Below are 14321 nucleotides of genomic sequence, written 5' to 3'. Positions count from 1 at the left end.
GCCCAGTGTGTGCCTGGAGCCTGTCTTCAAGGGGCTTGTCTCTCGGGGCAGCTTCTGGTGATTCCTCAAGGAATCAGACAAGGCACATTTGGGACTTGTCTGGGCTCAACAGCATCCCCTTCTTCCTGGGGAGCCCAACCCCTAAGGCAGCAGTGGCCTGGCAGATGGTGGTGGAAGTGGGCCCGGAGAGGGTGAGTCACCTTCCTGGGGTGGCCCAGTAAATCTATGCTGAGGCAGGGTGCGGCCTCACCCCAGCCCCCAAGTCCAGACCTCAGGTTTCACATCTAAGGCTCTTGAGCTGGGAAGGAACCCAGCTTTCTCTGTGCTTCCCAGAATGGGTCTTCCAGCCCCTCTCAGTCCTTGGTCCTGCACATGCAGACGGCAGGATGGCCTGGCTTTGTCGGGGAGGGTGGCATGCTCTTGCTGACTCCCCGTGGGCCGGAATGAAGACAGAGGCCTCCGGAGGCCACTGCCTGGCTTCAGAGGCTGGTTTCAGCCTCTTCCCTGCTGTGACTCGGGGCTGAGTTTCTTGCTCATTTTGAGGGTCAGTTTGCCCATCCTTAAAATGGGTATAATAACTGTAGACCTTGTTTGTGCAGCTTTTTGGGGAATTGATGGAGCGATTTCCTGTTTTGCACAGCCCTGGGCACACGGGCCTCGGGGTGTGGGGTCTGGAGGCTGAGCAAGCTGGGGCCAGGCGGCTGGTGGGTGGGATGGCGCTGTCCCCCGACTGCCCAGCTGGCCAGGAACGGTTCATCCTGGTGGCTGTGGCTGCCTCCGCTCCGGAATACTGGTTGTCTGGTTGTTTCTGTTCCTCTTCATGTTCTTGGCAAACTCCTCTCCCTCGTTCTCTTCCTAGGGAGTATCTGTGCATCCAGCAGGCCGAGCTGGATTACCTGTCAGGTCGCCACAAGGACACCCGCAGGAATTCGAGGCTGGTGAGACCTCTCCCTGCCCCTCTCCCCCTGGAGCAGCCTTGGTGGGTGAAGAATGGGCCCTCCCTCACCCCCTGCCTGCAGCGCGGGTGTCAATCAGTCTCGGAGCTCAGAGGCCTCAGGAATGCACTGTCTTGATCTTGTGATGAGCTCTCCTCACTTGGCCCCTGAGGGATTTAACCTCACAGGCTGTTAGGATCCCACCCCCCCAATCCCCGCCCAACCAGGGTCCGGTCCAGCAGTTCACAGTCTCCATTCTCTGGCTCTAGAAGTAACTATAAGGTAGGCAAGTGTCCAAAGGCTCCCACATTCTAGCTGCTTCCATTTCATAGGTGTGCACAGTGAGGCGAGGGAAGGGGTGACCATGCTGGGGCCACAGGACGGGCTGACGGACATGGGGTCCTGCCTCTCTTGGACGCTGCTGCTTCTCGGCTTCCTGTGCACTTACTTTTCCTTCCAAAGGCTTGAGAACTTTTCTATTTCTTTATAGCTCGGGTGGAGTTTTAGTTCCATAAGTGCACAAGTACAATTTCTCAGAAATGCCTACCTGGGAAGGCACCCGCAGGTCCTGGGATCCTGGGGTCCTGGGATGGAGTCCCACATCGGGCTCCCTGCATGGAGCCTGCTTCTCCCTCTGCCTGTGTCTCTGCCTCTCTCTGTGTCTCTCATGAAGAAAGAAATAAATAAAATCTTTAAAAAAAAAAGAAAAGTTTGGCCAACGATCGCCTTCTAAAAATGCAGCCTCAGTTCACCCCCTGTCCCAGCTCTTGCTTTTGCTCAGTAGTGAATCTCTGACCTCATACAAATTCCTCCTGGCTCACACAGGGTGCCTTAAGCTATGTGGGCAAACCAGGGCCTATTTGGAAATAAAGTTTATCTGCACGTGGCCACGCCCGTCACTGACCTGTTGTGTGCGGCTGCGTCAGCCTACGTGGCACAGACCACACGGCCCCCAAGGCCGAAAGTAGTGACTGGCCTTTATACGAAGATCTGCCCAATCAGTAGGCTCATTCATTTGTCCTTCCTTGCTTCCTTCCTTCCTTTTTTTTGATTTTACTCATTTGTCAGAGAGAGACAGAGAGAGCACAAGCAGGAGCAGCAGGCAGGAGAGGGAGAAACAGGCTTTCTGTGGAGCAGGGAGCCCAATGTGGGATCGATCCCAGGACCCCGGGACTGAGCCACCCAGGCACCCTTCCATGTGGGTTTTCTTTTTTTTTTAAGATTTTATTTATTTATTCATGGGGGTGGGAGGGCAGAGACAAAGGCAGAGGGAGAAGCAGGCTCCATGCAGGGAGCCTGAGATGGGACTCGATCCCGGGTCTCCAGGATCACACCCTGGGCCAAAGGCGGCGTTAAACCGCTGAGCCACCCGGGCTGCCCTCCATGTGGTCTTCATATTGGCCGCCCCAGGCCCTGAAGCCTGAAACCTCTGGAGTGGGGGTGCTGGCTGCCTCACCACCCCCTCCCTCAATTCTTCTGGCCATGGCCGAAATCAGCCCCTTGAACAGTCACACTGCCAATGGTCCCCTTTTGTCGAGGGCTTGCCATGTCCTTTACTCTTCACGGCAACCCTATGGGGCAGGTGCTACGTGCTACAAGGACCCCCATTTTACACGAGGAGATAGAGGCTCAGGGATGTTGAGAAGCTGGCCTGGGACACACAGCTGGGAAACAGAGCCAGGCCGACAGGTGCCCCAGGCCCATGTGTTTATCACTCTTCCCGCTCGGCCTGGCCCAGGCCACCGGGCAGGCTGCCGAGGAGGGAGTGGCTGCTGGCTTTCTGTCCTTTGAGTTCTGGTGTCCCTGGGATGCAGCCTCACGGGTGTTGGAGGAGCACCATGGGCTCTGACACCTCGTCCCCTCCCCTCTTTTCTCCCCCACAGGCTTTCTATTACGACCTGGACAAGGTGAGGAAGACTTGCTGTCTGTTGGGCTGTAAGCAAGGTGGGCCCGGGCTGGGCCCTGCCCGATGAGGGGACCAATGTTGTTGTCACACTTCATCCCTCAGGCCAGCCTGCAAGAGGGATACCTGAGTTTCCTCCCCATTTTTCAAATGGGGAAATGGGTTCAGCGATGAGCCATCCTCGAGGATGGTGAGGGGCTGGCCTGGCTCTGAGCCTAGTTCTGTGTGTTAGGACCTGGGGCAGGGGGCTGGGGGCGAGGGCTGGGGGGTGGCCCAGGCTCTTCTAAAGCACCTTCTCTTTCTCTGGGAGAAGCAAACGCGCTCTGTGGAAAGGCACATCCGGAAGATGGAGTTTCATATCAGCAAGGTCAGCCTGCCTCCTGGAGGTCACGGGCAGTGGGGGGTGGGGTGGGGGGCTGGGTTAGCAGGGGAGAGGCCGAGGAGGAGCAGGGACTGCAGGGGCTCGGCCGAGGTCTTAGATGGGAAGACCTCATGCTTCACCTTACAGGGCGAGAAGGCGGAGTCTAACAGCCCCACTGCAGAGATAGGACAGTAGAGGCTCAGGGAGGGATAAGAACGGGCCCAAGGTCCCCCAGCAAGTCCTTTAAGCTTTCCACTCTGCAGCTCTTCCGTGTCCTCGCTGGATTCTCCCGGCAGCCGGGTGGCGGATAGGATAGCACAGACCCCCCCTTTACAGTCCAAGGGTTGGGGGGGGAGTGAGGCATCCACTCTGGGGCCTGGCCCAGGGGGGCACTGGCTGTGTGCAGGCGGCTGCCAGGTGCTGGGGATACGGAGCGGGTGGGCGACGTGGTCCCGGCCCCAGGCTCATGTTCCACGGGGCAGGGCGCCCAGGACGGCTGCAGCGTGGAGCAGGGCCGCGTGGCCTCTCCCGGGGGGCGGGGGGGACAGGCAGGCCTGGGCCCCGCACCTCGGCGTGGCCGGTGCCAGCAGCCGGTGCCTCCGCAGGTGGATGAGCTCTACGAGGGCTACTGCATCCAGTGCCGCCTGCGGGACGGGGCCTCCAACATGCAGAGGGCCTTCTCCGCCTGCCCGCCCAGCCGCGCCTCCCGGGAGAGCCTGCAGGAGCTGGGCCGCAGCCTGCAGGAATGCACCGAGGTGGGGCGGCGGGCGGTGGGCGCCCCGGGAGCAGCCCTGTGTGCACCCCCTGCTTCACCCCAGGGCTGGCGGGGCCTGCGTGCCCCCTCCTCCCTCCTCACCTGGCCCCGGGCTGGGGGTTCTCTGCAGGACATGTGGCTCATCGAGGGGGCCCTGGAGGTTCACCTGGGGGAATTCCACGTCAGGATGAAAGGTAACAGGGCCGAGAGCGCGTGCGGCAGCAGGCCCGGGGCTTCTGCCGAGGGTGGGCTTCTGGTCGGAATCCGGGGCTCCCCGCACAACTTTGGGTTTCCACTCACGCGACGTGTGGCCCGAGCCGAGCCCCGTCCCCGAGGTGGGCATAGGGCCCAGGCCCGCCCACTGTCCCTCGGGATGGTTTATCCCTCCCTGAGGCTGATGCCCACCCTTGGGCAGCGGCTCCCCAGTGAGGGCCTGTGGTCCTCGGGGCGGCCCGGCCGCAGGGGAGACCAGCCCCCCTCTGTGTTCCAGGCTTGGTGGGCTACGCGCGCCTCTGTCCCGGAGACCAGTACGAGGTAGGGCCACCTCCGCTTCGGGCCTGGGGGGCTGGGAGCACCGAGAGCCAGGGTCCCACCCCCACCTGGCCGGCAGGGAGGGCCCCGGCAGGTGGCTCAGGGGGCGGGGACCTACCGGGCACCCCTTCTTGGCCGCGCCCGCAGGTGCTCATGCGCCTGGGCCGCCAGCGCTGGAAGCTCAAGGGCCGGATCGAGTCGGATGACAGCCAGACCTGGGAGGAGGAGGAGAAGGCCTTCATCCCCACGCTGCACGAGAACTTCGAGATCAAGGTGGGTGGGGCCTGGGGACGGGGCCAGGGCGCCCAGGGGCTCGGCTGGACACCATCTGCAACTACCCCCCCGCCCCCCAGGTGACGGAGCTGAGGGGCCTGAGTTCACTGGCAGTGGGCACGGTAACCTGCGACATCACTGACTTCTTCACGACCAGGCCGCAGGTGGTCGTGGTGGACATCACAGAGCTGGGTACCATCAAGCTGCAGCTGGAGGTGCTGTGGAAGTGAGTGGGCCCTCCCCAAGGCCAGCCCCAAACCCACGGGGACTCCCGGAGCCGAGGTGGGGCCTCGCTGGCTCCCCCTGCTGGCCGGGCCACACCCTAGCACCCACGAGTGGGCGCCCCTGCCCTCCGCCCGCCCCCAGACAGGCTGGAGCCCAGACTCTTCTTTGTAGCCCCTGCCCAACCCTCTTCCCACTCCCTTCTCAGTTTTAACTCCCTTCTTACAACTGAAAAACCCGTGCTGGCCAGGACCCCTTCCAGGGCCTCCCGGCCTGGTTCCATGGAGGAGCCGCTCTGCTCCCCAGGAGGGCTGCTCCCACCACCTCATTCCAGCAGGCACAGGCTGAGCACTTAGCCCCTGGACCACAGGCCCCATGGATGGGGACACTCATGAACACAACCCCTGTACAGGGTGGGGCTCTCCATCAGGCACTGCAGGGGGCAAGGGGGAGAGCTGGTCCGGGGCAGCTGTCTCATCATCTTCTTGGGCCGTTCAGTGACCCCCAGGCTTGGTGTCTTGGACGTAGGGCTCTCTTCCTAGTGTTTCAAGAGAATTCTCTTCAGTTTATTACCCAAGGCAGGTGCCCCAGGAGCTAAGGGATGGAGGCCTGCTTCCTCTGTTCTGGCACTGGCTCTGACCGGTTGGGGCCAGTCTCTCTGGTCTCCTTCCTGGGGTGGGCATCCGAGCCTGGGGTCACTAGATGGTGCTTTCTTCCCAGTGAGCTGGGTAGATTGGGGCAAGGGGGCACCCCCAGGCTCGGTGTCTTCATCTAGTCTAGTGGGGGCTGAGTGCACGTCCTTCCCAGGAGGCCCCTCAAGTCTATAGGGTGGTGGGCAGCCCAGTGCCATCCAACTGGAGGCCAGTCGAACCCAAGGATGCCAGCATCCTGCTAGCCCGCAGCTGCCCTGGGTGGCCAGGGAAGGCTCCTTGCGAGGGGCCTGCAGCGTCTGGGCCCCACGCAGCAAGAGCCAGGCCTGTGTGCCCAGGTTTCCATGAGGCGGGCAGGTTACCTGGCCCTCCTGGCTCCCAGGGCAGGCTCAGCGATTCCCAGCCTTACCTGTGACTTGGGCTGACGGAGGTCCTTTAAGAGATAATAGTTCCCCTTTTACAGATGAAGATGAGAGGGATGGTGACATCGTTTACCCAGAAAATGGCAGCACTGAGAGTCCACGGTGCCTCTGCTGAGCTTCCGAGGGGACCACTATAGAGGCACCACTCACATGCGTGGTGGCCCATGGCTGCCCCTCGCCACCTGGCTAAGGGTCCTCGGGGTGGTGGGAGCGTGAGATGTTCCCAAGGGGGTTGAGAATGGGCACCTGGAGTCCCCAGGCTGTGCCCATGACCCCCCATGACCCCACCAAGCCTCCATTCCCTCTAATAAGTCCCCCAGGCCTGGTCTGTGCTTGTGTCCCCCCTGGGCACTGAGGACACCCTGGCCTTCTCTTCTGTCCTCCAGCCCGTTTGATACTGAGAGCTTCCTGATGTCACCCAGCCCCACGGGCAAGTTCTCCATGGGCAGCAGGAAGGGCTCCTTGTACAACTGGACACCCCCAAGTACCCCCAGCTTCCGAGAGAGGTATTACCTGGTGAGTGAGCCTCCCCAGGATGGGGATGCCGTGGTCACCCCGGAATTGCGGCTGGGGCAGCTCCCTGGGGGCCAGCACGCGGGGCTGGGCTGAGCGCCTGGTGCTTCTGGGGGTAGCAAGCTCTGGACTCAGCCTCCCTTGTTTTGGGGTCATCCTGAGTGGTTCTCAGTATTTTTTCTTCCTCGCTGTCAGCCCTCCATTCTGGGGGCCTCTGGACTTGGCTCCGGATTTGGCTGGTTCTCTTGGGAGTCTGGAATGCGGTTCTCTGGATGGTTCTATCACTCCAGCCATAGCCTCAGCCTCCAATTTATTTCTTTTAAAATTAAATATATGTTTCTGGTAGGCAATACCTTGACAAAGCATAGAGTAAAACACCTCTTTCCCGTGACCCCCGGAGATCTGGGTCCCTTCCTTAGCGCCGACTATCGTTGTCCACTTCTTCCATATTCTGGCCAGGGTGGGCCCAGCATACTTCAGTTAAAAAAAAAAAATCGTATCTGGTCCAGAGTATGGACTCTAGAGCCATGTGGGCTGGGTTCAAGTTCTGTTTATGCCTCTCACCTGCTGTGTGACCTTGGGCAAGTCACTCCACCTCTCTGGCCGTCAGTTTCTGTATCGAGAACTGAAAACAACCGCAGCGCTCTGGTGGGGGTTTGCAAGGATGAAATGAGTGGATTGATGAGAAGTGCTGACGAAAACAGGTGGTGCTGTAGGAACGCGGAGTGTTGCTAGGGGTCTGCCTAGGGGTCGGGGAAGGGGAGCGGCGGAGGGGCAAGTGTGGGCCCATGCGCTTCATTCATTGAGAACTCCGTGGCGGGGTGAGGACGGTGCCCTCAGGGAGCACTGCCTGCCCCAGGGGGTAAGGCCCTTGGGCACGTGAGCCAGGAAGGGGGAGGGCACTGATGGGGCAAGGTGGGAGTTACCACCTAAAATAGGGCACCCAGGGGAAGGACCCCAGGAAAGGTGCCACGTGAGGAAGGACCTGGGGGGATGGGGGTGTAACCACAATGGCCTAGGGGGCAAGAATGTTCTGGGAAGAGAGCACAGTCACTGCAAAGGCCTTGGGACAGGAAGGCAGGGAGAGCCCAGAGGACGTGGTGGCCGCAGGGCCTGGAAAGGAGTGAGAGAGAAGGACGAGGCGGATGGGGGCAGAGAGGCTGCAGGGGCCCATCTGCACCTCCAGGCGCCAATCACTTGTGGGGACAGTGTGGGTATTTGGCGCAAGCGTTTGGGGAGGGCAGCCCCGCTGGGGGCCTTGCCCCGGTCCCTGGTGTGGCAGTAAGGCTGGTCCTGTGTCCCCCTCCCCAGTCTGTCCTGCAGCAGCCAGCACCGCAGGCTTTGCTGCTGGGTGGGCCGAGGGCCACCTCCATCCTCAGCTACCTGTCTGACAGGGACCTTCGGGGCCCTGGCCTGCGGAGCCAGAGTCAGGAGCTGCCTGAGATGGACTCCTTCAGCTCCGAGGACCCCCGAGACGCCGAGACCAGCACATCAGCATCCACCTCGGACGTGGGCTTCCTGCCCCTGGCCATCGGCCCCAACACCTCCATTGAAGAGGAGGCCCAGGAGGACCCCCGACCCCTGGGCCTCCTGCCGGAGATGGCCCACCAGGCGGGAGGCCCATTTGTGGAGCAGCCTGGCTGGAGGAATTTGGGAATAGAGGGCCCCAGCCCGCCACGGGGTTCCCCTTTCCACAACCACACAGATCCGGGCAGCCAGACAGACCACGATGAAGGAGAAACCGAGGACGGAGTGGATGGGCCTGGGGTGGCCCTCGAGAGGCCCCTGCAAGAGGTCCTGGATTTACTGAGGTCCGTGGACCCCACCCAGCCCCAGCTGCGGGAGCTGGAGTTCCAGGTTCTCGGCTTTAGGGACCGGCTGAAGGTAGGTTTATTATCGAGGGGCGGCAGCCCTGCTCTACTAGTGCCTAACGAGTGGCAGTGGTCCCTGGGGGCAGCCAGCCTGGGCCGGCACCCTGGCCTCACCCCCGTGTGACCCAGCTGCGCCTCTCCCCTCTGGGCCTCAGTCTGCTCATCTGTCCAGTGGGGAGAACAGTCGCCCTCACTGGCTGGGAGGAGGATAGTAAGAGGAAGTCGGGCATCGGGGCAGATAACCTGCTCCACGTCTGGCCAAGAACCTGGGCCCATCAGACATCTTCTGACCCCGGGCAGGTGGGGCTGTTCGGTTCCCAAATCTGGGGTGTGTTCAGGGTCAGAGCCGGGGCCGCAGAAGACCCCGCGCAGCTGCACACCCTTCCCTGAACCTGCTCCTCACAGGGCCTGTGGCAAGGGCCGTCCTCGGGTGCTGGCCCGGGCGGATTATTGGATTTTTCCTGATTACACAACTTCAAATGCATGGATGATAAAATGTGTAACGCCAGTACCTACTTCACATCATCTGATTTATGAAACTACCGTCTTTGTGTAGGACACGCTGGCACTGAAATAGTTTCCTGGCTCTCTTTAAAAATTATGTGGGGGCATTTCAGGGTTTAAAATGGGCCCAGCTGCCGTGTTGAAGTGCAGTCTAGTGCTCCCGAGTGCAGGGAGGCTGTGCTGGGCCTCACGGAGAGGACGCATGTGTGAGCTCAGCGTGGTTCAGCGCGGGTGACAGTGCTGTGGGGGCCTGAGGTCAGTGCCAGTGAATCATCCGTGTAAATTCAGTAAAGTGTCTTCAAACAGAAACACATAAAACAAGCTTCTGTGTTGATGGGTTGATGAAAATGTCGTGACCAGGGGCTCAATCTCTGCACTTCTGGGAGTGACGGTTTGGCACATCTCGAATAATGAGGAACCACCTCCGTGTGTGCGTGTGTATGTGCAGATATATGCAGACACACTTTTTTTTTTTTTTCTATCAGGCAAGGCGTAACTGGCCTTGTTATTTTCTTGTAACTCAAGACTTCCTTTTTTTTTTTTTAAAGATTTTTAAAGTTTTATTTATTCATAAGACACAGAGAGAGGCAGAGACACAGGCAGAGGGAGAAGCAGCCTCCATGCAGGGAGCCTGATGCGGGACTCGATCCCAGGACCCCGGGATCCCGACCAGAGCCAAAGGCAGACGCTCAACCACTGAGCCACCCAGACGCCCCAACTCAAACCTTTCTTGAGTGGGCTCGACTCTTGGGAGCCTAGTTCTGGCTTTCGAGGCAGTGTCTGCTCAGGTGGTGCCCTGCATGCACTTTGTTTGGGATGAGGCCTGGGTGTGCCGGGATGGGGACCGGGTGAGCCCTGGAGTCCTGCCATGTACGGAGAGGAGGCCAAAATCTCCAGGAGTAGATTTCTAGATGCCGAGGAAGGGACCTGCCCTTGGGAGACCTGACCAGTGGCAGGAGCCGTGGCACCACCACGCTCTCCCACCCCTGTCAGTCAGGAGGCGCCTCTAATGTCTTCTCCCTCCTGCATTTCCCTGGGAGAAGACACTTGGGGGTGCCTGGGGGGCCCAGTCGGTGAAGCCAAGTGTCTGCCTTCACCTCTAGTCATGATCCCAGAGTCCTGGGATCGAGTCCCACATCAGGCTCCCTGCTCAGCAGTCCGCTTCTCCCTCTGCCCCTCCCCCTGCTCTCTCTCTCTCTCTCAAATGAATAAGCAAAACATTTTTTTGTTTTTTAAAGAATACTTGAAATCCAGAGGCTCATCTGGCAGCCTCTGAGCCTCCTAAAGAGATGTTTGGTCTGACCCATACCATCTTTTGTTTTTTTCAATACCATTTTTCCATTTTTTAAAAAATAATTTGGAATTAGCTGTCAATATTTAAAAACTGGCAGCTTTCCACAAAAATCTAGGTTTCCAGCTTTTTTTTTTTTTTTTTTTTTTTTTTTAGAAAATTGAGGGGATCCCTGGGTGGCTTAGTGGTTTAGTGCCTGCCTTTGGCCCAGGGTGTGATCCTGGGGTCCTGGGATCGAGTCCCACATCAGGCTCCTGCATGAAGCCTGCTTCTCCCTCTGCCTGTGTTTCCGCCTCTCTCTCTCTCTTTCTCTCTCTCTAATGAACAAGTAAAATCTTTTTTTAAAAATTGATCTAGCAACACTCAAGTGACAGGTGTCCACTGGAGCAGAGCAGCAGCCTGGCTTCTTGGGGGAGGGCACACGTTCTCCTGCTCCCCACCCGGGGCCACTCGCTCACTCCTGTTTCTTGCCCTGTCCCTGTGGGTGTCTGTGAGCTGGGTGAGGCCCTTCAGATCTGTGTCCCTTGTGCTCTCGAGCCATACCTTGTCACAGGCTAATTGGGAGGGACCTCAAGGAGCGCCGCACCCCGTGCCCGGCCTGGACTTGGGTGATTGCACTTGGGCAGCCGAGGCTCGCACCCTGCCCGTGAGCCGGAGCCTGTTAAGGTCCGGTGGGCTGTCTGCCCTAAGGTCTCCCCGCTCTGTCCACAGCCCCGTGGAGCCCGCCAGGAGCACGCCTCTGCCGAGAGCCTGATGGAGTGCATCCTGGAGAGCTTCACCTTCCTCAATGCTGACCTCGCCCCACAGGAGCTGTCCCTGTTTGGGGGCTGCCAGGGTCTCCGGTAAGTGCACCCTCCTCCCAGCACTGACCCTGGGGACCAGCCTTAGTCCATGCCTCCTGTTGCCTCCTGGCCTATGGCTTCCCCTGCCCTGGGCCCCATCTGTCCTGCCCCCTCACCCCTGCATGCCCACTGCCCGGCACAGAGCAGGCCTGTATTGGCCACCGAGTGAAGGACAGTCCCCCAGCAGGGTCCTGAGCTTTGAGCAATGTGCTGTTTTTGTTTTTATCTTAAAAAATGATAAGGTCCACGGTAGGACCTCTGTACTCTTGCCTCACCAACGGGCAGCAGTGAGCCGTGCTCCCTATTCTTCTGCACAACCTCACCTCCGACACCAACTTCCTTCTTGGCTAAGCATCCCCCGCCTGCCCCACTCACGCTGGGCTCTGGTACCAAATCTCAGCAGCCGCCAGAGGATAAACAGTACTCTGTCTCCTCCTCTCACGATCCCATGGGGAGGGGGTGGCTCTCCCACCTGACATTCCAGTGTCCCAGTGTCCTCAGGCCTCAGGCTCAGCTCCTACCATGAAGCCAACACGATGCCAGGCATTCTGACTGGCAGGGTCGCACTTACACGTCACTGCCCTGAGCTCGGTATTCCTCTCCCCACTTTACAGATGAGTAAACTGAGGCTGGGGGGGGGGGCAGACCTGTCCAAAGTGATGGAGCTCAGGATTAGTTTGAACTTCTGACTTCAGATCGGCCACCTGGGGAGGTGTCCTCCACTCCCCCCATCCCAGCACCTGTTCTGAGTTGGCTTTTGCTGCTTTTCCTCTTGGTTTTCTCCTTGGTATAGCTCTGTCTCCCTGGGACCTGCAGCAGGCCTCCCTGACCAGCTCTCTCCAAGGAGGGAGGGTTTCTTCTACTCTTGGAGGGAGCTGAGCTAACTGGAATAGTCACCTGCTTCTTTTTAATCCAACTCAGAAAGGACAGGACCCCGCCCCCACCGCCATCTCGGAAGGTGTCATCCAGGGAGCTCACGGCCGGCACCCTGGAGCTGGACAGGTTGCTCATGGCCCACCTCCAAGTCTGCAAAGCTCTGCTGCAGGTGGTTAAGGAATGTGGCGGGGCGGGGGAGGGGGGCAGTTTGCTGGGAAGCCATGTTGCAGGTTGGGGGTTGGCAACCCTCTTTGAGAAGAACTGATCTTGACGGTGGTGGTGGGGAGCATCGTGAAAGGAAGAGAGACCCCCCCCCCCCAAGAGCCAGTGAGACTGAGGAGATTCCTCCGAACAGTCACGTGGCTCTTACGCATCCCAAGTGCTCTGAACCAAAAGCTGCGACTCTTTCAGTTGCAGATGCCAGAACTCCAATCCAAACTGGCTCAACCAGAAGGAGGTTTTTGGCTCACAGAATTGAAAGGCTTAGGGGCAGGCTTCAGGCCCAGCTGGATCCGGGGTTTCAAATGTCATCATAACTGGGTCTCTCTCTCTCAGCTCTGCTTTCCTGTGTTGGCTGGCTCCACTTCTAGGCAGGCTAGCCTTTTCTGGTGGCAAAGGTGGCCCCGGGCCACAGCCTGCATCCTCGCATCTCACCTTGGCGAATCGGGAATCCCCAGATGACAGTCAGGGAACAACCATCAGCATAGAAAGGATGGGCCAAGGGGAGGGCGGTGGCTGGTGGGAGCTGCAGTTGTGACTGTCGACCTCAGAGGGCACCTTCTGCCCTAACCTGGAGCATCGTGGGCTGCTTTCCAGAAACTGGCCTCTCCTAATTTGTCGAGGATGGTCCAGGAATGCCTTCTAGAAGAAGCTGCCCAGCAAAAGCAGGTTCTGGAGATGCTTTCTGTGTTGGATTTTGAGAAGGCCAACAAGGCAACATCCATTGAAGAAAGTAAGTAACTGCCCAGCACCCACGGGCTGCTCTTGGAATGGCATCAAGTGATGGGCTTCGAAGCCCGGGGGAGCCTCATCTTCCTTCCTCGGGTCCAAAGTTAACTGGAGCCCAGGGGGGTACGAGCTGGGGCGGTGGCTGGGCTGTGCCCTGACACACACGCTGTGGGGCCGGCAAGGGAGGCCACAGAGCCTTGGAGTCAGCGGCACACGCTCTTTGGGCCTTCCCAGCTGCCGTGAGGACTGGGGGGGGAGAGGCCCAGGGCATGCACGCACAGCTGAAGCTGCCAGTCCTGCGGGCCCCCTGGACGTGGGAGGGGAAGCTGTCACCCCTCACCCCCCGACCTCCAGGCCTTAGCGCGGGAGGAGCTCTTTGGGCCTCCCCCACCTCCAGTCGGGTCCTGCCCCGGGCTTTCTAGTCGTTGCGCAGGCCGCTCGGAGGAAGGGGTGCCTGAGGCTGTGGAGAGGGTGCACGGAGCCCGGCAGGGTGCTGTCCTGCCCCGCCACGACGCTGCTGAACCAGCTCAAGAAAACGTTCCTGCACAGAGTCCGCGGGAAGTACCCAGGACAGCTGGAAATAGGTACCCCCACGCCCCCCGCTTTCTGCCCTGCCTGTGCCCCCATGTCTCATGGCACCGGAGGGGGGACAGGAAGGGTCTGCGAAGCCCCGAGGCCGCCCACGTTAGCCGGCTGGGCCACTTCTGGGCAGGCAGACAGCGCAGCTCCCACCAGAAGCTTATAGGGGTTCTGGCAGCACGTTGGGGAAGGTAGGCCGGACCCCCCTCGGAACACAGAGCGGCTTCCTCTGCCGACGACCGAGGGGGACACCTGTACGCCCTCGCCGTGGCTCTGGAACGCGTGCAGCTCCACGCAGCGCCCGGCTGCTGCTCGGCCGGAGGGTTCCCCAGCCCCGGGCCCCGAGAACCCCCGCTGCAGCCTGCTCCGGCGGGCAGAGGTGGCTCCAGCGGGGCTCCCCCCACGCCCGTCGAGAGCCTTTACCTGACCCAGCCGCGCCGGGCCGAGAAGCTCCTCGGGGCTCCGGGGCGCGGTCTCTAGAGCTCACGGCCTCCTCCCGTGTCTGCCAGCGTGCAGAAGGCTCCTGGAGCAGGTGCTCAGCTGCGGCGGGCTGCTCCCCGCAGCCGGGCCTCCCGAGGAACAGACGGTCACCTGGTTCCAGTTCCACGGCTACCTGCAGAGGCACAGTGTCTCTGACCTGGAGAAGCACTTCGCCCAGCTCACCAAGGAAGGTAGGGGCTGGGACGGTGGCCTCAGAGCAACGTCGTGAGCACGAAGGACTATCCGTCCGTGGGGCCGTCTCCTGGCTCTCTGGAAGCCAGTTTCTCGGAGCCACTGCACCTTTCCCCTCTGGCTGTTCTTTCGAGAACCCAGATTTAATGAGATGGCATGTTCAGCCCATGTAGT

The 14321-nt window shown here is 60.1% G+C and overlaps 2 protein-coding genes across 9 annotated transcripts in view; one reads left to right on the top strand and one right to left on the bottom strand.

Annotated features, from left to right (window-relative positions):
• RIPOR3 (RIPOR family member 3) overlaps positions 1 to 14321 on the top strand; it is a 75662-nt gene that overhangs the window by 54934 nt on the left and 6407 nt on the right. For 7 of the 8 annotated variants that reach the window (XM_077873562.1, XM_077873563.1, XM_077873561.1 and 4 more), the window contains 15 exons: positions 860 to 938; positions 2819 to 2842; positions 3149 to 3205; positions 3805 to 3954; positions 4084 to 4147; positions 4444 to 4487; positions 4632 to 4757; positions 4838 to 4983; positions 6438 to 6567; positions 7876 to 8448; positions 10942 to 11072; positions 11994 to 12117; positions 12765 to 12900; positions 13319 to 13480; positions 13985 to 14146. In XM_077873562.1, the coding sequence (XP_077729688.1) occupies positions 860 to 938; positions 2819 to 2842; positions 3149 to 3205; positions 3805 to 3954; positions 4084 to 4147; positions 4444 to 4487; positions 4632 to 4757; positions 4838 to 4983; positions 6438 to 6567; positions 7876 to 8448; positions 10942 to 11072; positions 11994 to 12117; positions 12765 to 12900; positions 13319 to 13480; positions 13985 to 14146 (2108 nt within the window). The remainder of the gene's footprint in view (positions 1 to 859; positions 939 to 2818; positions 2843 to 3148; positions 3206 to 3804; positions 3955 to 4083; positions 4148 to 4443; positions 4488 to 4631; positions 4758 to 4837; positions 4984 to 6437; positions 6568 to 7875; positions 8449 to 10941; positions 11073 to 11993; positions 12118 to 12764; positions 12901 to 13318; positions 13481 to 13984; positions 14147 to 14321) is intronic. The other variant, XM_077873567.1, reaches the window with a different exon arrangement.
• PTPN1 (protein tyrosine phosphatase non-receptor type 1) overlaps positions 6858 to 14321 on the bottom strand; it is an 80429-nt gene continuing 72965 nt past the window's right edge. The window contains exon 11 of the transcript XR_013365449.1: positions 6858 to 14088. The gene's annotated coding sequence lies outside the window, so the exon portion shown is untranslated. The remainder of the gene's footprint in view (positions 14089 to 14321) is intronic.

This window comes from Canis aureus, chromosome 26, assembly GCF_053574225.1.
Source record: "Canis aureus isolate CA01 chromosome 26, VMU_Caureus_v.1.0, whole genome shotgun sequence".
NCBI classification, from domain to species: domain Eukaryota; kingdom Metazoa; phylum Chordata; class Mammalia; order Carnivora; family Canidae; genus Canis; species Canis aureus.
Note: the sequence above shows the minus strand (reverse complement) of the source record. Positions and strands in the feature narration are given on the sequence as shown.